The sequence below is a fragment of the Caretta caretta genome, chromosome 3 (assembly GCF_965140235.1).
Source record: "Caretta caretta isolate rCarCar2 chromosome 3, rCarCar1.hap1, whole genome shotgun sequence".
NCBI lineage: Eukaryota > Metazoa > Chordata > Testudines > Cheloniidae > Caretta > Caretta caretta.
Genome location: NC_134208.1, coordinates 30,743,708 through 30,768,763, shown reverse-complemented (window position 1 = coordinate 30,768,763; position 25,056 = coordinate 30,743,708). Strand labels below are relative to the sequence as shown.

General features: G+C 39.8%; 1 protein-coding gene across 1 annotated transcript in view; it reads right to left on the bottom strand.

The window, feature by feature from the left end:
- Window positions 1–1,530: 1,530 nt before the first annotated feature.
- Window positions 1,531–25,056, bottom strand: part of NOL10 (nucleolar protein 10) — a 93,726-nt gene continuing 70,200 nt past the window's right edge. The window contains exons 15-21 of the mRNA XM_048845474.2: window positions 22,719–22,798; window positions 22,479–22,577; window positions 21,398–21,484; window positions 18,896–19,069; window positions 18,254–18,501; window positions 11,172–11,274; window positions 1,531–4,921 (exon numbers count right to left, since the gene is read on the bottom strand). Of these exons, the coding sequence (XP_048701431.1) occupies window positions 4,805–4,921; window positions 11,172–11,274; window positions 18,254–18,501; window positions 18,896–19,069; window positions 21,398–21,484; window positions 22,479–22,577; window positions 22,719–22,798 (908 nt within the window). The 3' untranslated portion in view covers window positions 1,531–4,804. The remainder of the gene's footprint in view (window positions 4,922–11,171; window positions 11,275–18,253; window positions 18,502–18,895; window positions 19,070–21,397; window positions 21,485–22,478; window positions 22,578–22,718; window positions 22,799–25,056) is intronic.

Sequence of the window (25,056 nt, the reverse complement as noted above, 5' to 3'; positions counted from 1 at the left end):
GTCCAGCCAACTGTATCCCAAACTCCCAAAATGTGGCTGCTCTAGCCCTTCGTTCGTGGTGCAGTGCTGAAAAATTAGACTGTCCACCCCGCATGTTACAGGAAGTTTGAACAGGCTGTCAACACATCCTGCCGAGTCACCATTTTGGTCTGAGTGCTCCCAGATTCAGCAACATGGGGGACTTGCTATTTCAAGAACTTTTCTAACTTGGGCTTTTTCTCCTGTTTCAGCAAGTAAACAGAGCTTCCATGAGACACTGGTGGGAAGCTCAGTGGTGTTTCCTGACCCACCAAAGGCACTTGACAGATTTAATGAAGAAGAAGGAAGGTGACAGTCATGGAAGACTCAGACTGGCTGATGCTGCTTATGACACTCAGTATAGCCACTGCCCCGTATGCAGCCAGTGTCCACTGCCCCGTATGCAGCCAGTGTTTCTGGGGCAGGGTGACAAGCAATAGGTCCAAAACATTTGCATGAAGAAAGGTTCTGAAGCACCGTGAATAGCTTGCCCAGTATAAAGATGCGCATAAGGGCAGCCATGCTGGTCCACAAGTAGGTTGCTATAACCACCTAGAATGTGGCTACCCAAACTGCTACAGGTCCGTTACTAACCAGTTTGGTGTTGGGAAGTTGACTGCAGGAAAATGGTGGCAGAGGGTTTCTGAGGTAACCAGTCATGTGGCTTACCCCAAAGTGGTAGGCATAAAAGACATGCCTGAAGTAATTGCTGGCTTTGCTGCGCCATGTCCATTGATGGGATTCCTGTGCCCATAGTTTGTCCTCCTCAAGGAGCATGAGTACATAAACTGCAAAGGGTACTAACTCCATAGTTATGCTGGCTCTGGTGGGCCACAGAAGCTGATTTATGAATGCCAGTGTTGGCTGCTCTGGAAAGTTCATGCTGCCAAAGTTTTCTGACGTTTCGGCGACTACGTTCATGGACAAGCTGGGACACTATTCCATCCACATGACATTGTCATAAACAGAGTTACTGTCCCCACTGTTACTCTGGGAGACAGCCCCCCAGACCTCCTTCTGTCACAGCTTATGAAACCATACCCTGATCTCAGAGGCCCTGACAAAAGATGATTTAATTACTCTCTCAGGGGGTGTGGAATGGTGGTGGAATGTGTGTTTTGCACATTGGAATCCAAACAGGTCTGTAGACATTGCCAATGGGATTTCAGTGTCATCAATGCTGTCTGCATTACTGTAGCTTGCTGTGCTCTGCACAGTCTTTGTGAAGCTGAATGGACCTATGACAGCGAGGGACAGCTGAACTGGTACTGAGCCAGAAAGTGCACCTACCGCAGCTGCGGCTGGATGCAGTCCAGCAACAGAAATCAGGGATGTTTGCATGGCCCAATGGAAGAGGGAGGCATTGATTGTTTGTCTGGGTGGGGTGTTGATTGCATTGCACTGTATTTCTGAATGACATTACTGCTTATGAAAGGGGGGGGCAGAAGGGAAACCATATGGATTTATGTATATAACTGTACTGAGACATGGATTTTGCATACAGCCCCCAAATTGTCCCTGATCATGTGTTGACCTTTATTACTTGAAAAACACATTAGCTGATGTGTTGCAATGAGGGCAATAAAATTTCTTTATAATTTTTTCCCACATATATTGGACAAGTACACTATTAAACCACTGCCTGGCAAGCCAGCTGCCATTACACCAGCAACACAAAAAGCTTTAAAGTAACCAAGCACAAAGTGCATAAACAAGTACAATCAGTGGAATGATGTACAAGACACCGCCCCTCATTACTACTGAATGTCCCGTCCTCCCATTCTCCTTTCCATTCCTTCCACTTTTGCCACACACTTGAGGCTGGAGCAAGGGGGGAGGCATCCACAAGGGAGGGGTTCAGCACTGAGGACTGCATGCATCCCACTGTTCATATGGCCCAACTGCATGGCCCACCCAGCTATGCAATTGTCCAAGCTGTTCTTGGAATGCAGACCAGGTTACTGCAGAGGGGTATGTCTTATGACTATTAGAGACAGCAGCTGCTCACAGTTCTCTCTCGTGCACTCTATCATCCTCCCTTCACTGCCATTCCTGTTCCAGGAACTGCAAACAAATGTCTGCTCCTGTTCTGCTACCCTATGCTCAAGCTGCCAAGCCAGCCTCTCACCATATCTTTCCTCTTGCTGCAAGTTGCTTTGCCTTTGGTACTCAACCTGCCTGTTGGCCTGGGCCAGAATGTCAACGTAAGTACACAAATGCTTCCTCTTGTAACAGTGCAAGAAGCTATGGGGAGCCAGGCTTCTGCAGTGTGGGGAAGCTTTGGCGGTATTATAGCTTGTAGAGGGCGAAGGGCTTGGAATAGGACAAGACAGAGGGTTGTCTCAAATAGCCCAGTGCCAGAGCACAGAAAAAAATCGTTTTGGAATATCAAGGGTAGAAAATGTTACTTTTTGAAAACTGAACTTCAATATATTGGCAGAGGGCACAAACTCCTTAGGCACAGCTGGTTTAATCACAGTGAAAGAAGTGCTGAGAGAATCATAAGTTAAAAATCACAACTCCCCCCCCAGGCTCTGCAACTGGAGTTGTGGGGAGGCTGGTAGCCTACAGAAGCCTACTCCTGTCATTTCAGGAACTGCACATTTTGGAGGACGGAACAGTTCTTGAAATCCGAAGACTTACTTAATAGGCATAATAACCCTATAGTTAAAGCACTGCCACGGCAAAGGACCATCTTTAAAGCACTGCCGCGGCAACGCTTTAACATCGTTGCCCCTTTTGCCTCCCCCTCTCCCCCCGGCCGCCAATGGTGGGGCAAAGGGAGCAGCTGCTCCGGGGCCAGCGATTTAAAAGAGCCCGAGGCTCCGGCTGCCGCTGCCTCAGGTCCTTTAAATCACCGCTGGAGACCTGGGCGATTATTCCAAGCTGCCAGTGGGAAACCAGGTGTGTATGCCACCAGGTGAAAGTAACTCCATAAGGCTGAAGTCTTTTACTCAGTCCCAGCTGCCAGCCAGGAGCTCCCTCTTGCTCCCCCAGATCTTGCCAGCAACTGAACTGTTTGTGGTCCTGCCGTTCCTGCAATCAGCCAGGAACACAGCCCTCATGCCTCCAGCTCCAGGCAGCAACTGACTATCTCTTGTACGCCAACTTCTTTTATATATGGCCTTGGTGGGCCCTGATTGGCTGCTTACCTGCAGCCTCTCTCCAATTAGCTGCATCCCCCACAGCCCCTTTAGGCAGACTGGAAGACTTCTCTACTGCTCCTTTCTGGGACAGGGTGTGGTAGGACCCTGAGGCCTCCAGCCGAGGGCCTCTGGACCTAATACACTCTTTCACAGAGACACTGAAGGACCTCAATCAAAAAGAAGACTGAAAGGCAACTTGACATAAAATACCTGGTACTTAATCTTGCACTCCCCCCCCCACCAAAAAAAAAAAAAAAAAAAAGCATATAAAGAACCAAGAGTTGGAAGTTAAAGATAAAATTAAATTAGAAACAAAGCATAACTTTTTAATGGAGGGTGATTAACCACTGGAAAAAACTAAAATGGGAAATTATGGTTTCTCCATCTCTTGATATCTTCAAATCAAGACTGGATGTTTTTCTTGATTATATCCTTTAGTCATACACACATTACTGGGATCAATACAGGGGTCACTGGATGAAGTTATATAGTCTGTGTTATTTAGAAATCAGGCTAGATGATCTCATTGTCCCAAGTCTGAAGATCACTGCTCAGTGCTTTGAATTAAGGAGATTTTGAAAACTGGCTCTATCCAGAAAGTTCACAATTTATTTGGACTAGCCAAAGAGGTATCAGATTTTTTTTAAATGATGAATAAATTATTTTAAGATTCAAAACACTTAAGGCAGAATTCATTCCATTGCCTAGAGCCTTGTATTTGCCCTCTCTGCACTGAAATTAATTTCACCCCCGTTGAAAAGTGTAGGATTTAAAGTTACAACTAAGTTCTCTTTAAAGCATTTGATAGACATCCCATTTACAGTATGTTCCTTGACATGATTCCAATCCTGCAACATTTGAAGTTAATGGTACTAATTCATGTGGGTGAGGACTGCTTGCATAAATGAAGGGTTTGCATGATCAGGCCCCATGTTCACACAGCACTGAACATACTGGTCACTTCCTAATTTAAGCCTTGATTCATCGAGGTACTAATCATGTGCCTAACTTTACACATGCGACTAGTCTCATTGACTTCAACTTACAGACATTTAGGCACTTAACTACTTTGCTGAATTATGGCCTTACTTACCAGTACATACCAAAGCCAATGCTCAGGGTTGTGTTTGATTTAATCTGCTATCAGGACAACAGCAATACCCAAAGCTATGGTGATTCCTATTTTGTGTGTTTATAATGTCAGCTATTATAGGGAAAAATGACTTAACCCTTGATCTCAGGTCTTAGCAGCCTAAAACTTTTCAATCCACATTTAAACAGTGAACATTTCATGATGCTATAAAAAAAAAAATCGCTGTTTCTCAAATTAAAGAGACAGTTAACGTCCTGTTTGCACAGACAGGACTTTCATATAAATCACATCCAGGGTTACACAATAACCAGTCACTGCTGCTCCATGCACAAGTCAAAATCAAGACTTTGAGTTTGTAACACTGTCCTCATGGTGTCTTCTCCAAATACTCCAAGTATTTTGTGAACTTCTCATTAGCTCGCATACAGTTTAACAGGTTCTAGTTTTCTTGTGTCCACCTTTTAGATACAAAAAGGAGTATGTCTGTGCTGTAAAGTCCCACCTTCCAGGTAGCAAGTGAAAGTAAACCAGTTTCTTTAAAACATAATTAAAATGGCCCTCTTCTACCACGTTTACTCTTGAGGTGGCTTGCTGAACGCCTGATATTTTTCCTCTCCTGATGATGTTGCTTCTCAGCTTCCTGCTGTTTCTTCTGCTGCCCTGACTGGAATATTTACAAAACAGACGAGTTAGAATTCCAGCTGGCCCGCAAAAATGGTACAACATTAACAAAGTCAGGGCAGTTCCTGAGCTACATGTAGTAAAAACTGCACAATTCTAGACATAAACACGAAAAGGAACAAGATAATTTATGTGTAATATTTACAGTTTACAAAAACTTTCCCCATTAAACTGTCAAGCACTCAGGTACCACAGAAATGATGTTTTTTATTTTATCTACATTGCATGAATTTGTGTAAAACTAAGGTTCTTATACATGCATCCATCATGTTATTTGAGCATAAAAAGCTATGTTTCCAGCAGAGAATTCTAGTGGTAAAAATATTACCATTAAGGTGATGTTATAGCAGTTTGTTTAGCACGATAGCTTTAGGTTCTAGCACTGCAGCTTTAAAATGCAGTGTATTTTAGAGGCACACAGTTTAATGTAATGATTAAAAAAAAATCTTCAGTCCTTTTGTTCTCCAAATCTTCTGCCTCTCTAGTTTGAACTCAAAATTATTTACATTCCAAACATACATAAGATTTTTACTTTGTGCTTTCCTGACGTCACCTCTACTTCAGAATGGAGACACACGGTTTACAGTTCATTGCAGGCTTCCATGTGTTCTATTCCACCTACTCATGTTCAAGCCCAGAAGAATTTGTTCCTCTGTTGGCTAAAGATGGCTAACACACACTTTACACACGAGTATTTCAAAAGACAATAAGAGAAACTCCCAGGAAACAAAGGTTTTTGTTTTGTTTTGTATTTTTAAACTTGTATCATGTTACACAATAGCTCTGCTATTGATTACATTACTAGGCATGTTTTTACAAAAAAATTGATTAAATTTCTGTACCAACATGGCATGTTTCTGTGCTTTGTTGATAATGTTATTCCTCCTTCTCATTTATCATTGACTACAAATACTAGCTCAACAAAACCTTAAAAGCACACTGTACGTTTCAGGACAAACAGGAACAAGGCAGGTACGTAGTTACCCAGTGCAAATTAAACTGCCTCTCTACAAATCATATCTGTAACTTCAGGAAATTCAAGTATTACTTTATAAGACAAGAAACTATAGTAGAGCTTCACTAGTCAGCACTTTTGTAGGGCCAGCCCAAGAACTGACTGGAAAACGTGGTAATGGGCAGAGAGGCCAGCATGCACATTCTCCATGGGCCAGTGGGGGAGCACTGCATAACCCCATGCCCCAAAGACTCACGCAAGCCAGAACAGGGATGGGTTATACGGTGGTGACAATTTCTCTTCCACCCACATTGGAAGGAGGCAGAGGCACGAGCACCACCTCACCTGTTTTGTATTTTAGCAATAAACTGCAATCCTGGAAATTCACTAGAGTGTGAATTCACAGTGTTAAATGAAATGTTTTCCCTTTAGAGCACAAAATACATATCACCACCAATAAGTCATGGAAATACACAAAAGGGGGGGGGGGGAGAGAAATCACATTAATAGGGAAATAAAACCAAAGCAAACCTAATAGTTATGCATACAGAATATTTATGCCCTGCTTCTGCAATCTGATTAATATGAGTGGACTCTCATGATCCACCTGAGAGCAGGAATCTGCCCACTGGGCTCACACTGCAAAATCAGGGCCTTTGTCTGGAAGCTGTTCAAAGCACTGAAGTATCTTTTCTGTGTGCTGTAAAATGACTAGTATACTTTAGATGCGATAAGATTATTTATATCTGTCAAACCCTAAATAACATGGAAAATAAATCAAGAAGCTTGAATTATTTTTATTCAGATTCTGTCAGGAATGCAATGCAATACAGGAGGGACACTATACTAACCACTGTATTAATATTATTGTATTAATCAATCTGTCTCATACTCAGACTCATAGATAACGTCAGCAGGGACCACACTGTGATCATTTAGTCTGACCTCCTTTATAACACAGGCCAGAGGCTTTACCCGAAATAATTCCTGTTTTGAACTGGAGTATATCTTTTAGAAAAAGATCTAATATTGATTTTAAAATTGCCAGTGACAGAGAATCCACCATGACCCTTGGTAAGTGGTTCCAATGGTTAAATATGTGTGCCCTATTTCTAGTCTGAATTTGTCTAGATTTGGCTTCTAGCCAGTAGACCTTTGTCTGCTACAGCGAAGAGCCAATTATTGGAGATGCAGAAAGAACTAGTTTCTATATTCATTAAATCAATACATGCCATTTTGCTTTTTAGCACTTTTTTGAATGTATATGAACCAGTTAATTCAGAAGTTTATTCCTTCCAGTTATGTATCTTTAGTTTCATAGATATTTTTATGAGCGTATCAAGAACTTACTTACTACACCACTCAGCATTTTGGTACATTAGCAACATTTTACACTAACAAGCAAAAAAAAGTAATACAATTTGATTGCTGAAAGGCACACAAAGCATGGGATGAGTATTATTAACTGATCAATTTAATCCAAAAAGATTTTCCTTAAAAAAAAAAAAAAAAAAAAAAGTTACTAAGGGTATGTCTACACTGCAATTAAAAACCAGTGGCTGGCTCATGGCAGCTGATTCGGGCTACGGGGATCAGGCTAAGGGGCTGTTTAATTGCAGTGTAGACATTCGGGCTTTGTCGGGAGCCGGGCTCGAGGACCCTGCGAGGTGGGAGGGTCCCAGAGCTTGGGCAACAGCCTGAGCCCAAACATCCACACTGCAATTAAACAGCCCCTTAAACTGAGCCCAAGTCAACTGGCATGGGCCAGCCACTGCTTTTTAACTGCAGTGTCAACATACCCTGAGATTCCCCTCGCTTTAACTGTTCAGCTACCTCCATTTTGACTAATTTAATAGACGTCTTTATAACATGTGCTAGCTCTCCTAAAACAAATTATAATTGTTTTTAAATAACTTGCAATGACTGTTCTTGCATTTTAAATATTTTTTCCTGGAGAGCATCTGAATACCCCATAAAACCCTTGTTAATACATTTCTTGGTTCAAGAAACTCTCCTAAGTACCTTAAATCTCCACACAGTATTTCTTTGCAACACTTACTATACTGCCAAAAGTTATTGCTTTTTGGACTTTTAAATTTATCCGCTGTTCTTACCCTATAAGCAGATATCAAACTTGCTATGTGATAGCATAAAAAGGGGTTTCCTACCATTGTCCAGAATGCATTCTAAAGTACTCTTTAGAAAATAAAGTTGCATTGATTTAAGCATTAGCTTGTTAATATGGAACTGACTTGAATCATGCTTTTCTCTTTTGATGACCAGACTTTGCTTCCACACAGTCCCTTTCACATCTTTATCCAGCACATTAGAAATGCTACTTTACCGATTAAGTCAAATGTCACTTGTTATGAAGGACATTAGAAGGCCAGCGCTGAAGAAAACCCTGTGTAAGTTGATTCAGTAAAAGATATTATCTCAACTACTGTGTGTCTCCCCTCTCTCTCCAATATCCTGGGACAACACAGCTACAACAGCACTGCAAACAATTGGAATTGAAAGGCACTGGACAATATTGTGGACCCCTCAGTAAAAACAATGGAAAAAGACAGACCATCTAGGAAATACCAGGAGATAAACTTTGTAACGTTAACAATGATCAATTCCTTTGAGGGGGAAGTTGGGATTTGGAGGGAAGCAGATACCACAGAGCCACTCAGGTACCAAAACCTGTTCAACCTCCAAACTACATTGATCCACAAGAACTAAAAATACAAACCCATGGAGGATAGATAAGAAGACAGAAAATATCATGACATTCAATAAATCCATGGTATGCCCACACCTTGAATACTGCATGCAGTTCTGGTTGCCACATCTCAAAAAAGATATATTAGAATTGGAAAAGGCACAGAGAAGGGCAACAAAAATTATTAGAGGGACAGAACAACTTCCATCTGAGGAGTGATTAAAAGGATTGGGAGTGTTCAGCTTGGAAAAGAGATGACCTAAGTGGGGCTATGATAGAGGTTATAAAATCATGAATGATGTGGAGAAAGTGAATAAGGAAGTGTTATTTAACCCATCACATAACACAAGGACCAAGGGTCAACCAATAAAATTAATAGGCAGCAGATTGAAAAACAAAACAAAACAAAAACAAAAAACAAAGGGAAGTACTAATTCACGCAATGCACAGTCAACCTGTCGAACTCATTGCCAACAGGTGTTGTGCAGGCCAAAAGTATAAATGGGTTCAAAAAAGAATTAACGAAGTTCATGGAGGATAGGTCCATCAATGGCTATTAGTCAAGATAGTTGCTCTGGGTGTCCTAAGCCTTTAATTGCCAGAACCTGAAAGTGGACAACGGGGATGATCACTCAATAGTTCCCTGTTCTCTTCATTACCTCTGAAGCATGTGGCATTGGCCACTGTTGGAAGACAGGATACTGGGCCACATGGACCATTGGTCTGACCCAGTACAGCTGTTCTTATGAAGGCTATGTATTAATTTTATGCCCTCTTCCAAAAGGGCATGATATCGGTGTCTAAACCTTGGAGATGGGACAATGAAAGGCAGGAGTTAATGATGGTCCTAGCAGTGTTAAACTCCCTCTAGGCTTGCCAACTGCATTTTCTTCATCTTTTGAAAAGATCATATCATATGACATGGCTCCTTTCCAGCCCTACTTTTTTTCTGCTCCCATGGACTACAGTGGGATTGGCTCAGGGAAGGGGGGATTTTCCATCCCATTTTACTTTTCTTCATCTCTCTTCTCCCCACTTCACAGAGAGGCCACTGGGGGCCCACATTCACTGAACTATGTGTCATATTTACTTTTAACTAGGCCTTCTTACCATTATAAATTGTGTACATTTCTATATTCAATAAAGCACCCACACTGAGAAGAACTTTTAAATGGAGTCACTTGCAACAGAATTGTAACAAAGTAATATACTGATTCTGCTGGGATCAAATCCAGAATGGCATTTCCAACTATTCCCAAATCTTCCCCTCCCGCAAAAATCTTTATGGAAGCTGATCTTTCTTTTGTTCCCCATCATCAATTGTAGGAAGCATTCTGTCTCATCATTTTCTAATATAAAGCTACTATAAAGAGGGTATACATGGGAAGCCCTGCAACGCTCATTTAATTAGCTGTAAGGAGTTACACCTGCTGGTAATGCTCCTGAAATGGTGATCCTTTCCAGAGCTTCACTGGAATCTGTGACTTATTCCAAAGTCCACACATTTTAAATTCCAAAGTGGATACAGAGAAATGTTGATGAGAAACGCGTGTGAAAAATTGGTGATAGGAAGTACAATAAGAAATTCCAGTGACTTTGGTTTACTTAACCTTTTGTGTCCCAATTATCCAAAGTGGCACATTCTAATAACTACTTCAGACATTCTGACCACACTATTGTAGTTTTACTTCCATGATGAGAGTTAATTGACAGGTGCTGAACACAAATGGATGATGATGAACAACTTGCCCAGAGGAAGACCAGTTTTAACTGAAACAGATTTCACCAGCTGAAGAATCAACTAATATGAATCTTTATCTTTCACCATCTCCGACCATGTTTTACATGTGCATCACTTTTCCACCCAGAGATCCCAAAGTGGTTTACAGAATATGTAAACACATACGCAATCAATTTCCCTCCTCCTTGCCTCCTCCCCATCCCCCCAAATGCAATCACCTGGAGGGTGAAACAGCTTTTTAGAAACTACACAACTGTTTCCGGAAAGAAATTACGAAAACACCATCCAGTTGAAATTGCTTGGGAAAGTTAGGTGGGAAGAATGCAGTTACTCACTCAAATTGTAATTTGGCAAGTACATTGGAACTACATTTCTTATTCTTGTCAATAGTGCCATGGAACTTCAGTGATCAAAGTCGTCGGAAGTTCTGTTTTATCAATATGAGACACTCCCATCACTAACGACTCAGGGGGAAGACTCTCACCTACAGGACATCATCACCACTTCTTTCAGCATCCTGGGTATTTTTTGCCTATCAATCAAGTACTGATCAAACACAATACTGTGAGAATTGACAAGGTGCTAGCATTGGATGATATAGCTACAGATGATCTACTAAGAGAGGGAACTAGTGTTTCCCACCACGATATGAGTCTGGTGGGGCTGCCCACACACACACACGGGTGTGCAAAAAAGTAAAGGTGCAGTCAATTTATGAAGAAATCAAGAAGCACATCTGTTTTGGATGGATTTGGGCTCCCTGTTTTTTCAGATGACAAATTTATCATCCTGTGCATTATCTTATTTACAGAAGATATTTTTTAACTCACCTTTTTTAATTTGAATGTCATCTGTTTGCTGCCTACTGTGGTATCAGATACACTGAGTGTGCCAAGCTTTTCTTCAAGCTTCAAACGATCTCCAAGAGTTTTTCTGCAGAGAACAATTAAAGAAAAGCCTGTTTCTATTCTTGTCACATCACATTGTATCATCAGTCTTTACAATAGCAAACAGAAGAAATCACAAACTCTACAAAACAGTCAAATCCTATAACGTGCAAAAAAATTGCAATTGGGTTGTACTTCTGTCATTCTGCACCCCATTATTAAGCAACATACATGCAGCCAACACATATGAAAAGCAAGTTTCAGTTATTCCCTTCAAGCATTGCTCATTGTACAGCCGTTTTTCAACTTCTGACAGATTTTTTTAATTTTTAAATTCAGGCCTTAGTTCAGACACAAACCAGACCCAATTAGTCCATGCCATTCCCACTGAACCAACATGTGCTATGACAACAGTTTTCTATGGAATATCTGCAGGTGCCAAGTAATTCAGTTGCAGTAGATATTCTAGTGTATTGATCTTAAATAAAATGTAAGACAGGCATTTTAAAGCAAAATGCACCCATTTTGCTTAGCAACCTTAGTTTCTAAAGCCAAAAATACTTTCTACCTTCTACGAACATTTATTTTGATTTTTCCCCCCATTATAATAGGCATTTCTGACTCCCTTATTTGTAGCAGCTACCTGAGCTGATTAAAATAACACTGGCGGTATGGGAGCCCAATGTAAGTGATTCTAAAAGTTTCATCCTACTTCTATATCAGGAGAAAATATTCTATACCTATCATAGGTTTAGATTTAAAAATTTAAAAATAGAGTCAAACCTCATGATTCTGCACTAATGAATGGAAGACCTTTGTGAATGACTGAATTTTTCTGAATTAGCAAGACAGACCCTGATTCCATATGGAGCTCTATGTGGACAGACCCCTTCTCCCACTGAAACAGAGTCTAAACTCTTTGGGGGAGGGACTGTGTCTGTTAGGTGTTTGCACAGTCCCTAGCACAATGCGGCCTTGATCCATGATTGGGGCCCTATGTAGTACAGTACTGTAATACTAACTGCAAATAGGACAGGGCCTAAATGACCAATCAATAAGGAAGATTAAACTTTATTATGCAATATACATCATTTAGTCTGACAATTGTAGTTTACTTTTAAACTACATTTAAAGCATTCATTATAAATGAAGTATACTTCATTCATTCATAACTGTAATGAAGTCTTAGAAATCCACAATCTCACTATTAGATCTTTGTTGAGATGGGGAGAGAGACTGCCTTTTTTGTGCAAATTATCAGCAAGGTACTGATGTATATATTTCACAGATTACTTTTATGAAGGGAAAAAACAGACAGACAAATGGCTGAAAGACTGGGCCCTCAGTATGGAGCCAGGGGAGTTTGCAGGATGTTGGTTAAAAAATAATTTATGTATATGAAAGGCTTTTTCATATGAACTATACAAAATTACTGTCAAGAATTGCTTTCCCCCCATGACTAGCTATTTTGACTCTGGTTTTTCTCCAGTATATTTTTCAGTGAGAACTTGTAAAAACTTGTTCCATCTGTGCTATTTGAGAAGACAAGCTAAGCCTCAGAGCTAACTATGGCAGGAGATCAGTCACTGACAGTGTAGCGGGATTTCTACTTTAAACTGAAGTTCACTTTTCTCCCCTTTGAAAGTGAATGAGAGAAATGTGGCTACTACCCAGCAATTCTTTAGCATGACTGCTTGGATGGTGCTTCAGTCAGAGGAAAATTAATGTGCGGGAGATAGTAGGAAAATGCTATAGGATAATAGCTTTATTCTATAAATAAGGTGGTGCATATATGTATCTGTGTGGTATGCACTCACAAAAATATTGCTTAAACATCTATGTTGTGACATACAACTACTCCATACATAGCGAAGGGGAAGGAAACATACTTTTTATCTCCTCCAAAAACATGGCCCAACGGGTACACTAAGATTGCTGTTCAATTATTATTTATTATTTGTATTACCATAGCACGTAGGAGTCCCAGCCAAGGACTCCTGCTAGGCTTTGTACAAAGACAGAAAAAGATGACAGATCGTAAGCTCTTTGGGGCAGAAACAAAGCGTAAGACAGGAATCAACAGATGGATACAGACAGACAGGGGAGCACAAGGAAACAATGGTCAGCATAATAGGCTGATCTCAGCACACCAGCGGCTTAATAGTTGTGGAGTTTTTGCAGGCATCAGAGCAGAGGAGTTTTAAGGAGGTGCAACATGTGAGAAGACACAAAGGGAATTATCTGAAATTTTAATAAGTGGATGATGGAGGCTGACATGTTGACAGAGAATGAAAGATAGGGTTGCAATAGATTGGGAAGGGTTTGAAAGTGAAGACAAGCAACTTATATTTGATGCAGAGAGATTGGAAGACATGGTCAAAGCACTGTGGTAGGAAAATGGTCTTTGCAGCAGCATTCTCAATGGATATGAGCAGGGCACGACTGCATTTGTCAAGACCAGAGAAAAGGATGTCACTGTAATCAAGACACGATATGATGATAGTCTGGACGAGAGTCTTAGCTATAGGAGACGGATATGAAAGGTTGTATCTTAAGAGATATTACACAGAAAGAGTCTGAAAGATTTGGACATAGAGAGAGGTCTATGTCTTCACGCGCAGGCTGAATTGAAGATGACACCCTGGTTGTGGGTCTGAGCGACAGGCAGGATGTTCGTGTTGTCCAGTGTGACCAATAAAGGCAGTAGCAGGGAGGGTTTTGGTTGTTTTGCTTTGATTAGTTTTGGAGGGAAAGGAAAGGGGAAAATTAAGAGCTCTTTTAGCCATGTTGAAATTGAGCTAATGGCTGGACATCTATGAGGAGATGTCAGAAAGACTGGCCAAGATTTTAATTTGGACAGGAGACATGCCTGGAGTAGATAGATAGATCTGTGAAGCTGTCAGCACAGAGATGGTATTTGAATTTGTTTGCAAATAAAGTACCCAGAGATAAGGTGTAGAGGGAGAAGAGAAGGGGACCACAGACAGAGTCCTGTGAAATCCTCACAAAAAGTTGGAGTGGGGATAAGGAGAATCCTCTGAAGGAGTGATGAGCGGTAGGATGTGAAGCAGGAGAGTGTGTCATGGAACCAAAGAAGAATTTCAAGAAGAACATGGTCAACAGTGTCAAACATGGCTGACAAGTCAAAGTAGAATGAGGATGGAGTACTGGTTCTGAGCTCAGTCTGCTCGCTACGTAAATGTCATTGGAGACTACTCTTAAGGACTTTGCTGCATTTAAGAATATGCTTCAGAATGCTCCTGTCCTGAGAATCCTTGAATTTATGAAGAAATTTTTAAGTGTACACCAATTCTTTAGAAGTTGGGCTTGGAGCAGCGCTGAGTCAGGAACTTGACAAAGAAACACCCAGTTTTATATAAGTCATAAACTGTTTCCCCAGGAACATTATACAACTATAGAAAAAACGCTTTGCCATTAAGTGGGTAGTGGAGGCATTAAGGTACTTAATTATGTTGGTCACAGACCATCATTCTTTAAATTGGTTAAATCAAATCAAAGACAAACATGCCAGAATCACCAGATGGTACATGCCACTACAATCTTTCCAATTTTCAGTACATTGCTTAAGGAGTCAGGATAAAAGTGCTGAGCATTTATCATTCTATAGGGCCAGTAGACTTCTCTTTAGGGCTAGTCTTCTTTACAAAATTCTACCATGTGCAAACATGGTTCTAAATAATAAAGCTAGCTGACACTATGATGATTGTGCCTTTATGATAAGCAGAGACCAGGACAAATCATGCTTTGCATCAGATCAGCTATATGGTATTATAAACTGACAGCAGCTGATAATTTAAGGTTTTGGAAGAGTTTGGGGAGTACCCCATGTGCAATCTGAATGCTTCTTGACTGAGTGTAAATGGGATCACTCTTCACAGAATTCGTAATTTAAACATTTTCTTCCGCGGAGAAAGAATTTCACGTGACATGACAACAGCAGTTCACTGAAAAAGGAAAAGGATGCGATGTGCACTCCAGTCCACTTCACTTGTTTAATTATCCTATTTCTTCTTCATTTCATTTGCTATCACGTCACTATGTCTTATTTGTGTTTTGCCTAAGCCCCACATGGTGGAATCATGTCTTGTTTTACGTTTGTAAAACGTCATGCCCACTGGTAGTACAATAGGCACTTTTTCCAAACGGCAGTGTTTTTAAAGTCTACTCAGTTTGTCATCACAGGTACTCCTTTATCCCATGAAGAGATCTACAGTATTTGCTCCTCTACAATTTTCTCCTCTACAACAGAAAACAAATATACCCACATGCACACAGACACACACCCAACCACCCATCCACACAGAAGATTCTTTACTCTACTTAATTTCCACAGTAATTTCTTTCCTGCTGTGTTGCACTGTACTAATTTCTTCTGAACTTTTAAGTCTTATCTAGAGCTGACTTTAGCTTGTTAACTGAATCTTTCAGTCTGCTTGCTTACAGTTAAGGTTCCCATCTGTTTGTGATTGCTCCTCAGTCATTTCATTTAAGATCAAGGAAGCATCTGAAAGTTTCTTTCAGTGGGACAGAACACCTTAATCAGAGGTCATTGCGTGCACTTACAAAACAGTAGGTTGGCAATAGTGAAACGTGCTTCCATTTCTGCCCCTGTTGCAATGGAAATCAGAGCACATGCCACCTGATCACAATTTGTTCTCCTTTTCAGATCATTGGCTGAAGTAGCAAAACAAAGATGCACACAATCCACTCCCCTCTGACAGAGCACCCGGTGACCTTACACTACAATCTGTATGCCTCTGGAAACCTCAAAAGGGCACAAAAGCAGCCCCATCCCCTGGAATGAAAAGAAGGAAAACAGCCAGGAGCAAGTAATCTGAAAACTTAATACGTAAGCTGAAGAAGATTCTAGATAAGGAGTTGAAGCATCCAGAACATGTACACTGAATAAAGATATGAACACAAACCTGCTGTGTGTAAAATTTGCTAATAAAAAGTGAGCAGGGAAAATGCGAGCAAACCTGCAGAACAGACAAAGGTTAAAGTACTAATCTCAATTAGGATTTATAATATGGTGCCCAAGATGTGTATGTCACTTTACAGACAGAACATGTAGATTGTTGGTCTCTTCCCAAGGTTCTTTAACCTGGCCTCCAAGTGCATAGATTTTTGAGCACTGGCCTCTTCACACATGTTGATAACATTTACGAGCAAAGAACCCCCCCACATGCATATGAACTGCAGAGTTTTTATGATGCTGTGTGTTTGTTTTAGATAGCACTCCATAAGAAAATTGTTTCTTGTATTGTTTTCTATCTTAGGGATTTCTATAGTGCTTATAGTAGAACCCAAAGGTTGATATTACAGAACCAATTTTATAGTTTAAAAAAAAACAAAAACAAAAAAACAGGTCCTAGAGGTTTTGGGTTCAGTGTTTCCTTTCAATGCACATCACTGTGTTACTTAACTATTTCTAAAATGCCCATCAACATGCAGCTGAGTGACAAAATGGTACCTTGACAAATCTGCCCAATCTGAACAGTAGCAAAATGATCATCAGACATTAGGATGGATGCATTTGTTCACTATTTGTGTAGGAAATGTTTTGGCATGTATAATCGCCCTCTTGTTATAGCATTCATTCTAGTCAGAGCTATGCTGAGCACTTGGCATGCTGTGACATATCTATCTCAGCAGCTGCTGTCTTTCAAGGCTTCTTAATTAGTTTCAGCACAGCTCTCCAATTAATAAAATTGTAATAAAAGTCTGATTTTTTGAAATGCTGCGGATATCTAAGTGAGGTCAATGAGAATGTGTGGCACTAAACACCTGGAAAATCAGGACACTTTCTGTCATCTCTAAAGGACAGAAATGCTCTAGATACAGAATCCTACTGCTTTAGCTAACAGCTGAGTTAAAGGATACAAACAAAATTGTATTTAACACGTCTCCTGTCATGAGGCAAGGAAGGAGGAAAAAAAAAACAAGGAGGCAGCTTAGTGGGTTATAGATAGTTGCAAATAAGCCATAAATCCAGTGTCTCTATTCAGTCCATGATTTTTAATGTCTCCTTTCACCCCTATGACTAGAAAAGTGTCAACTGGCCACTTCGCCTTGAATGCTCCCTTAAAATGTGTGCTTACCTGCCCCCCACTGGGGGCTGCCCTGGGCCCTGCCCACCTCCCCCACCAAATATTCCTCCAAGTCCCCTAGGGGAGTGCAACCCACTATGCTAAACAACCTGTTCCAACTTGTGTTTAGCTGTGACACTCTCAGTCCTTTCCCCAGGCCTGAAGAAGAGCTCTGTATCAGCTCAAAAGCTTGTCTCACTAACAGAGGTTGTTCCAATAAAAGATACTGCATCTCCCACCTGGTCTCTCTAATATTCTGGAACCAACAAGGCTAGAACAACACTATATACAAACAAAATATGAAACTCAGACAAAATATTTAACCATGGCTTTTAGCACTGCAAGGAGAAAGCCTGGAGACTAGAACTCTGACAACTAAAATAGATTATTTTTTATAGAATCCAGACATTTTGGACCTATCTAGGTCAAAACATGTTTTTACTGTCCCTGCCCAGCAAAGAGAGGTTTACTTTGTAAGCACGGAGAAATCATGGGGTACTCTATGTTTTCTAATGGGAAGAGATCACACAGGGTGAAATTGTAAGCCCCTTTATTCACACTGGTGAACTGATACTCACATGAAGTAGTCCCACTAACATCAATGGGACTATCTATATGAGAAACTTCTCACCAGTGTGGGGTAAGGGCCTCCCAATCTAGTTCAAAGTATCCAACCCTTACTCTTTTCCCTTAAAGTAAGGCACAGGGAATACACATACCACATTCACATAACAAGGGAATAAGAGATGAAATGAGTGTCACTTCAAATTATGCCCCCTCATTACAAAAGTCTAGCTGTAGAAACTGATTCCAGGACCATTGTGCCTGCTAAATAAAATAACCTGGGCCCCCATAACAAAAAGACAGTCGCGAACAAGCCAACCAAACGTCATTAAACTGAAGTGTTAGTCTTACTTCATTAACTTTTGCTTTTTGGCAGAGTCCTTGAAGCTTCTGAATTCCTCCCCTGTTTTAAGCTCAAGGAATTGGGGTTTCAACGTTGTTTGCTGACCTTCCTTGAACCTTTCCTGCCGTTTTACTTTTTCCTCTTGGCGTAGAAGTTTGCGCTGTTTCCTGACCTCTTCAACCCAGCCTCTCTCATCATCTGAAGTCTCAGAACTTTCTGCATCACTTGGTTTCCCTTCTGGCTCTTCCTCCTCTTCCTGCAGACAAAAATAGTTACTCTAAGGAACCATTAACTGATTCTTTTAAAAACTATTTGCCCAATTAGAGTACGTGACAATCTCTACATATGTCCAATTTGAAGAAAACTAGAATTCTAATACATTAACCAAATACAGCATGCAGAGTGAATGCTAATTACATTCACAGACACACTATGTGATAGATATAACAATAAATTAGTATATTTAGACATTAATATTAATTTAATATTAAGTTACGTATATAAATCTTAATCACACTCATTTATAGACAGATTGATAATTTTCCATTGTTTTCTTCACCTTTCTAAGGTCCATAAAAGAAAAGCCTGAATGCTTGTAATAAAAAACAAAGAACTAGAAGTAATCCTAACCTAGAAGGAAAAAGTTTTACCTGCTCTTGTGCTTCTTGCTGTTCTAAAATCTTTAGTTTCTTCTTTCTTTTCTCACTTATTTTAGAAACGAGTGGATTAAGCAGCCTAAATTCTTCACTCTTCTCATCCACCTGGAAATCTGGGTTCTCAAACATGACTTTGAACCGGTCATCAGTGAGAATGTTAGGCAGATTCTACAATGGAGAAGAAAAACAACAGTTACAAAATTTTGAAACAAATGCTGGTACAATGATTTAAAACGTAAAGCTCATTCAATTACTACTCAGGTTTAATTAAGCAAGAAAAGACAACTGGATATAGGTATTGATTGCTTGGTTCTCCCAGACCATTTACATCAAGATCTATTCAATTTATCTATAGTATGGTTTTACTATTTTCATATAAATCACAAAAACTATTCTGACACATCTGTTAACAATACATATTCTGCTATTCAAACTATAGGAACCTCAGGTCCAGTGTTTTATATTTCAAGGTAAGTGTCTATTAGAGCTGGTCAAAACTCCAACTTTCCAGTTCATGGGAAATTCTGACTTTTAAAATTTGAAATTTCTTTTTGGCACGATAATTTCATTTGGGAATTTCAAATATTTATTTTAGAATTTATTTTATGTTTTTTCTTCATTTTTACATTATGTTATGACATGTCATTATGCACTACTACTGCTGAGATGACAAAATAGTTAAAAAAATAGTCTATTTTTATTTTTGAAATCATTAAGGACAGGTGCTTAGTACTGAGACAGGATATCTCCTTTTCTAGATCTAAGAGTCCTCTGTGTCCTAATGAAACCGTTTGACACAAAAAAAATGTTTCCATGAAACCAACTCTAGCATCGATAATGTGTTGAATATATGTGAACTTGGACATTCCTCTGCATCTGTTAGCTAATCAGCCATGTTTACAGGTGGAGAAAACTGCTTGACTAGGACGGTTCCATCACATATGAAACACTATTCCTCAGAGATGCATTTCCATTCATATTTTATAAGACTGCTTTAGTATCAAAAATATTTACAACTCTCCCCCCACAATGGTTCTATGCATCCTTTCTCCCTCCCCCCCACCAACCAATCCCAAACATAGCAAGGAAAGAGACAATTTTGTCTGTCTCATTAAAGGGCCTAATTCTGCAACACTGGAGCCAATGGTAGTTTTGCCACTGACTTTACTGGACCCAGGATCAGGCATAAGGAATTTATAATTTCAACTAGTATTAATATGCTTCATATTAAAGATTTCCTCAAGACTTTTTTCCTTTAATTAAAAAAAAAAAACACCCTTTTGCCTGATGCAGCTGCAAAATTTCTACCAGGAGGGCTCTCTCTGGTCCAACTATTTGTTTTCACAGCTGCTTAGAAAGGAAAAAACATAAGAGGGGATAGGTTTAAATTAGAGAAGCTTAGTATCTACAAATGTCTGGCTAATGGTCTAATCTAAAAATAAACAGCAGAACAAACAAAAACTAAATCACCTGTCCTTGGTAAAATCCTTAATATTGTTTCAGGGAAATATTCAGAACCTGTATTTTTATATGGCATTTTATTTCTACTTTAATGCACAGTGTATAATATATATCTCCAAACAAATATACTATGAAAGTAAAAGCTGAGACTTTTGATAGATGCTCAGAAAGTTTGCAGTGAAGACTCCACCACCATCATCTACCTCTTCACCCCTTTCTCTCTTCCTACCATCCCACTTGCCAGCCAGAAACTCTCACCTGATCAGACACCACATGAACCGTATGTTTTTTCTGCTAACTATACGAATTCCAGTGCTCTTCTGTTGTAGCTCAGTCACCCTTCTCATCTATATAAAGTAAAGGGAGTCTCTGCTGCATACCAGGAGGGTGTCAGGGCAGATTTTATATGGCCCATGTTGGAAAGAGCCATCAAAAGGTGTTAAACAGCTCCACCATTGGTTTGCAATATGCTATTTTTCTCTTCCACCAGATACTAAACATTTGTTCAGACCTGCCTGTATCTAAAACATATGGCATTTTCAATATCAATTGTACAAGAGTTACTGTTGCATCAGAGTGAACAAAGTACAATATTTACACTGTTCGCTCTTTGGGACAAGAACTGTCACATCCTATAATATGGACAATGCCTCGCACATTGTAGGCGAGACAGAGAGAGAGAGAGAGAGAGAGAAGTAAGAAGGTAGATAGGTTTATTTCTTTGGATACTCTACTAATCAAAAGTTAGAGTGTTTTTGGACTCTCCATCCCACCTCATCTCCACAGCAAGTGCTTCCCCATTATAGGTTTGTTATACAATTGGCCAGATGTTATCACACTGTATTCCTGATTCCCTAGCACTGATGAATTCCACTGGAAAGCCACCTATTTAGAAGATTCAGTGTATGATCATCTAAAAAACAAAGGAACACTGACCTACGAATCTGCCTAACCATTTATAATAATGAACACAAGAACAATTTATTATCCTGGTGCTTCTGTAGCGTTTTGGACACCTCCTACATAAAGTCTTACCTTTTGTTTCTTTTTTCTAGTAGGCTGCTGTTCCTCTTCCTCTTCAATCAGCTTGAGTGCCAAGTCTTTATTAACCTTTGGAAGTTTCTAATGAAAAAAAGGAAATGTAGAACTCATCAGTATATTATTCTTTCGTGCCCAAGAAATTTTGGCTACATTACACATTTGACAATCATGAATTTAGTTCCAAGGACAAAAATAATCTCTACCATCTCTACTTTTTTCCTCACTGTGATCACAAAGTTCAACCCAAATTAATGAAAAACTGGATTTACCCATCCAATACAGTTACAGGCATTATTATAAAAAATGTTTAACCTAACAGCTTCCTAAGACCTAAGCACAGAAACAGTCACGGGACTATTCCCTGTCAAGTTAATAAGAAAGGTCAAAGTCCCCAAAGCAGTACTGAGTCTTCTGGCAAATGGCATACCATGTATTCACCTTCTAATTGTTGACTGCGAAGCCATATCATGGTTTCAGAAGAGGTCATTCATCTGCCATAACCACAGGGCAAAAGCAGTGTTAACACAGCACCTAGAAAGCTGCAGAAGCTGTATAGTCTCTCTGATCACTAGTCCAAAGGAAATGGTAGGGTTGTACTGAAATGCTGAAGCATCTTTGGCCTTGGCAGGGATAAGATATCAGGACAGATAGTTAGGGGGGGGAGTTTTTTTTTTTTTTTGTATGCTGAGCAGATTTGATCTGTAAAGCCTTGATAAACAAACATGGAAGCCCATGATACCATTTTCAACAGTCACTTTTCAGGGCATAACTGCATTTTAAGGATCTGAGTCATTTGGTAAACCTCCAGTTTTACATGTAGAAGTAGAAAAAAAGTGCAAGCTTTATGCCTTGAGTAGTCTGGGGAAGTTTTGAAGCATGACAAGACTAAAGTGTCCATTTTCTTCTACTGCTTCATCTCAGGTTTCTTTTAATCAAATTGGGTTCCATATACATGGTAACATCAACAAACTCATGTATGAGGCGAAACACCATAAACTCCTAATCCAGTTACAGCTCTGTGGTTTAGTTATTTTACATTATTCCATATGAACAATTTTCTCTAAAAATTTTCTACCTTTAGTTGAACTCTTTGTGCACGTGTTTCTTCTATCTTCTGTCTAATTTTCTCTTTTCTATATTCCTCGTAGGCAAATGGATTGACCATCATTTTCACCTTTTAAACACAAATAGAAGGCATTAAAGAAAGGAAACAAATAATGAAGGAGTAAATATATAAATTAGTAAATATACAGTATACATAATGGCAAAAATGTACCAAAATAAGGATCAGCCTTAATGAATTAACCTTATTTACCTTGTGATACAGTCGTATGTCCATGAAAAAGCCATGCATATATGCTCTGAGTAGTGGTGATCCAATGAGATGGGCAAGGCCTGGGGGTGTTTGGGGGGGGGTGGGGGAAGAGGTGGAACAAAACAAAAACAAAACAGCATAATGTTATCAGAGGACTTCAAAGGAGAGTAGGATATAGGAAATTCTCCCAATTAAGCTGACTGAATACTTGACTAAAGCAAAACAACGGTACTGATTTGAAAGTATCAAAATTACCCATATTCATGTCCATTCTATCGAGACGGTAGCACTACAAACCATTATGTTAAGCTAGCAAAGTACTTGAGCAGCTCCACAACAGAAATAGTCTTTTCTTTTTGCTGCAGTAAATGTTTACTGCACACTTTTTAAAGATGCCCACTAGCCCACAATCTATGGATAGTTTACCAAGAAGCATTATTTGTGAGGAGAGAGCTTTCTGAAGGTATGTACGTGTTTGATATACACATTTGAATTACAGGTTTTGGTGTGGCATACTGATGTTTTAATTAAGAGTTTTTGCCCTGGGTCACTACCTTTGAAGAAGAGGTATGCTGAAAGATATAAATACAGCACGGATATAGATACCACAGCAGTTCATAAAACTGTTACCCTAGGCCCTAACCTAAAGAAAGAATGAAAATCTCCAAATGGGAGAAGATTGTGAGAGTATTTATCTTCAGGCAGCTCTGTATAGTTGAGAAAAAGGAGAACTTTTCTTTAAAGCAAACATTACCTACAGATCCAATAGTTCCAGAAATTAATAAATCTTGGCTAAAAGATAATTTCAAAAATAACAGATTTACACTGAGTTTCTCTCTTATCTCCCAAACTAATTTTGTTTTTAAAAACAAGACACAGGCATCATCTTTGAGAGGAAAACGTGACTGAGTTCAAAAAATAATGCTATCATTGTAAAACATGAAACTAAATTTTATAAACTTGATTGCTACTAGTCATAGAAGGGACTTAAACTTATACAGATGTATAGCTCCGAAAGACGCTACATCAATTGACATCTAATGATACAAAACAGTAATACCTGTAAGTTCTAGGTGCAAGATGCCCCATAAACCTGATTTGTCAATCCTAGGTGAATTTGGTTTAGCTTCTGCAGGTTAATGAAAATCCCAAACTGCAGCTTAGTTGCTCAAAAGGGACATTCTGAACCCTCTCCAAGTTCACAGAAGAATGGTCTTTTGGTTAAGACACTGGACTAGGTCTTAGACCATGTCTACACTACCACTTATGTTGCTCAGGGGTGTGGAAAAAACAACAACCCTCAGTGACATACATTTTGCCAGCATAAGTGGAAGCGTGCACAGTGCAACATAGCTGTCGCTGCTCACTGGGGGTGGTTTAATTATGTCGACAGGACAGCTCTCTCTCATCGGCATAGAACGGCTAAGTGGGAGATCTGACAGTGGCGCAGCTGCATGGGTACAGCTGTGCCACTGTAAGCTCTGTAGTGTAGACACAGTCTTAGAGATCTGATTCTATTCCTGGGCCTACCACAAACTTTTTGTATTATGCTGGTCAAGTTGCGAAGATCATGTCTACACTACAAGCGCTATAGCAGCGTAGCTATGGCACTGTGGCTATGAGACTGTAACCCTGTAGTGTAGACAGAGACTACAGTGATAGAAGGGGTTTTTACCATAGCTGTAGGAACTCTAGCAATAGCAGGTATGTCACTGGAAGCATTCTTCTATACCCTAGCTGTGTGTGCTCCAGGGATTAGGTTGGCATAGCTGCAGGACTCAGGACTGGGGATTTTTCACAACCCTGAGCATTGTAGCTATGTCAACCTAAGTTTCCAGTGTAGACCAGACATTAGTTTGTGCCTCAGTTCCCCATCTGTTTAAAAAAAAAAAAAAGGGGGGGGGGGAAGGGGGGATAATACCTGCCTATCTCCCAGTGATGTTATGAAGGTAAAGCGTTATGGGTGGTGTATACATAAAAAAGTCCATAAAAATAAGTTTCCATTGACAGCTGTATGAATTTCATTGTATAAAAGTCCAAAATATACTCCTTACTGAGGATACCATTTGCAAGTGGATTCCTTTATCAAGGTACTTACTATGGCCTCAGCACCACAGTATCTGAGCATCTCATAAGTATTTAAAAGTAGAAACAACTTCTCTTCCTTTCCTGTGTTTCTCATTGTGTGGCTAAGTGGTTCTCGCAACAAATTTTTTGGCGGCCTCACAGAGTGGCCACCAAGGCAGCACTGACGCTTTTTCCTAAAATACTTGATTAACTTCAGGAAAAACAAATCCATAGCACATATACACATCCACACCACTGTAATTTATTTATG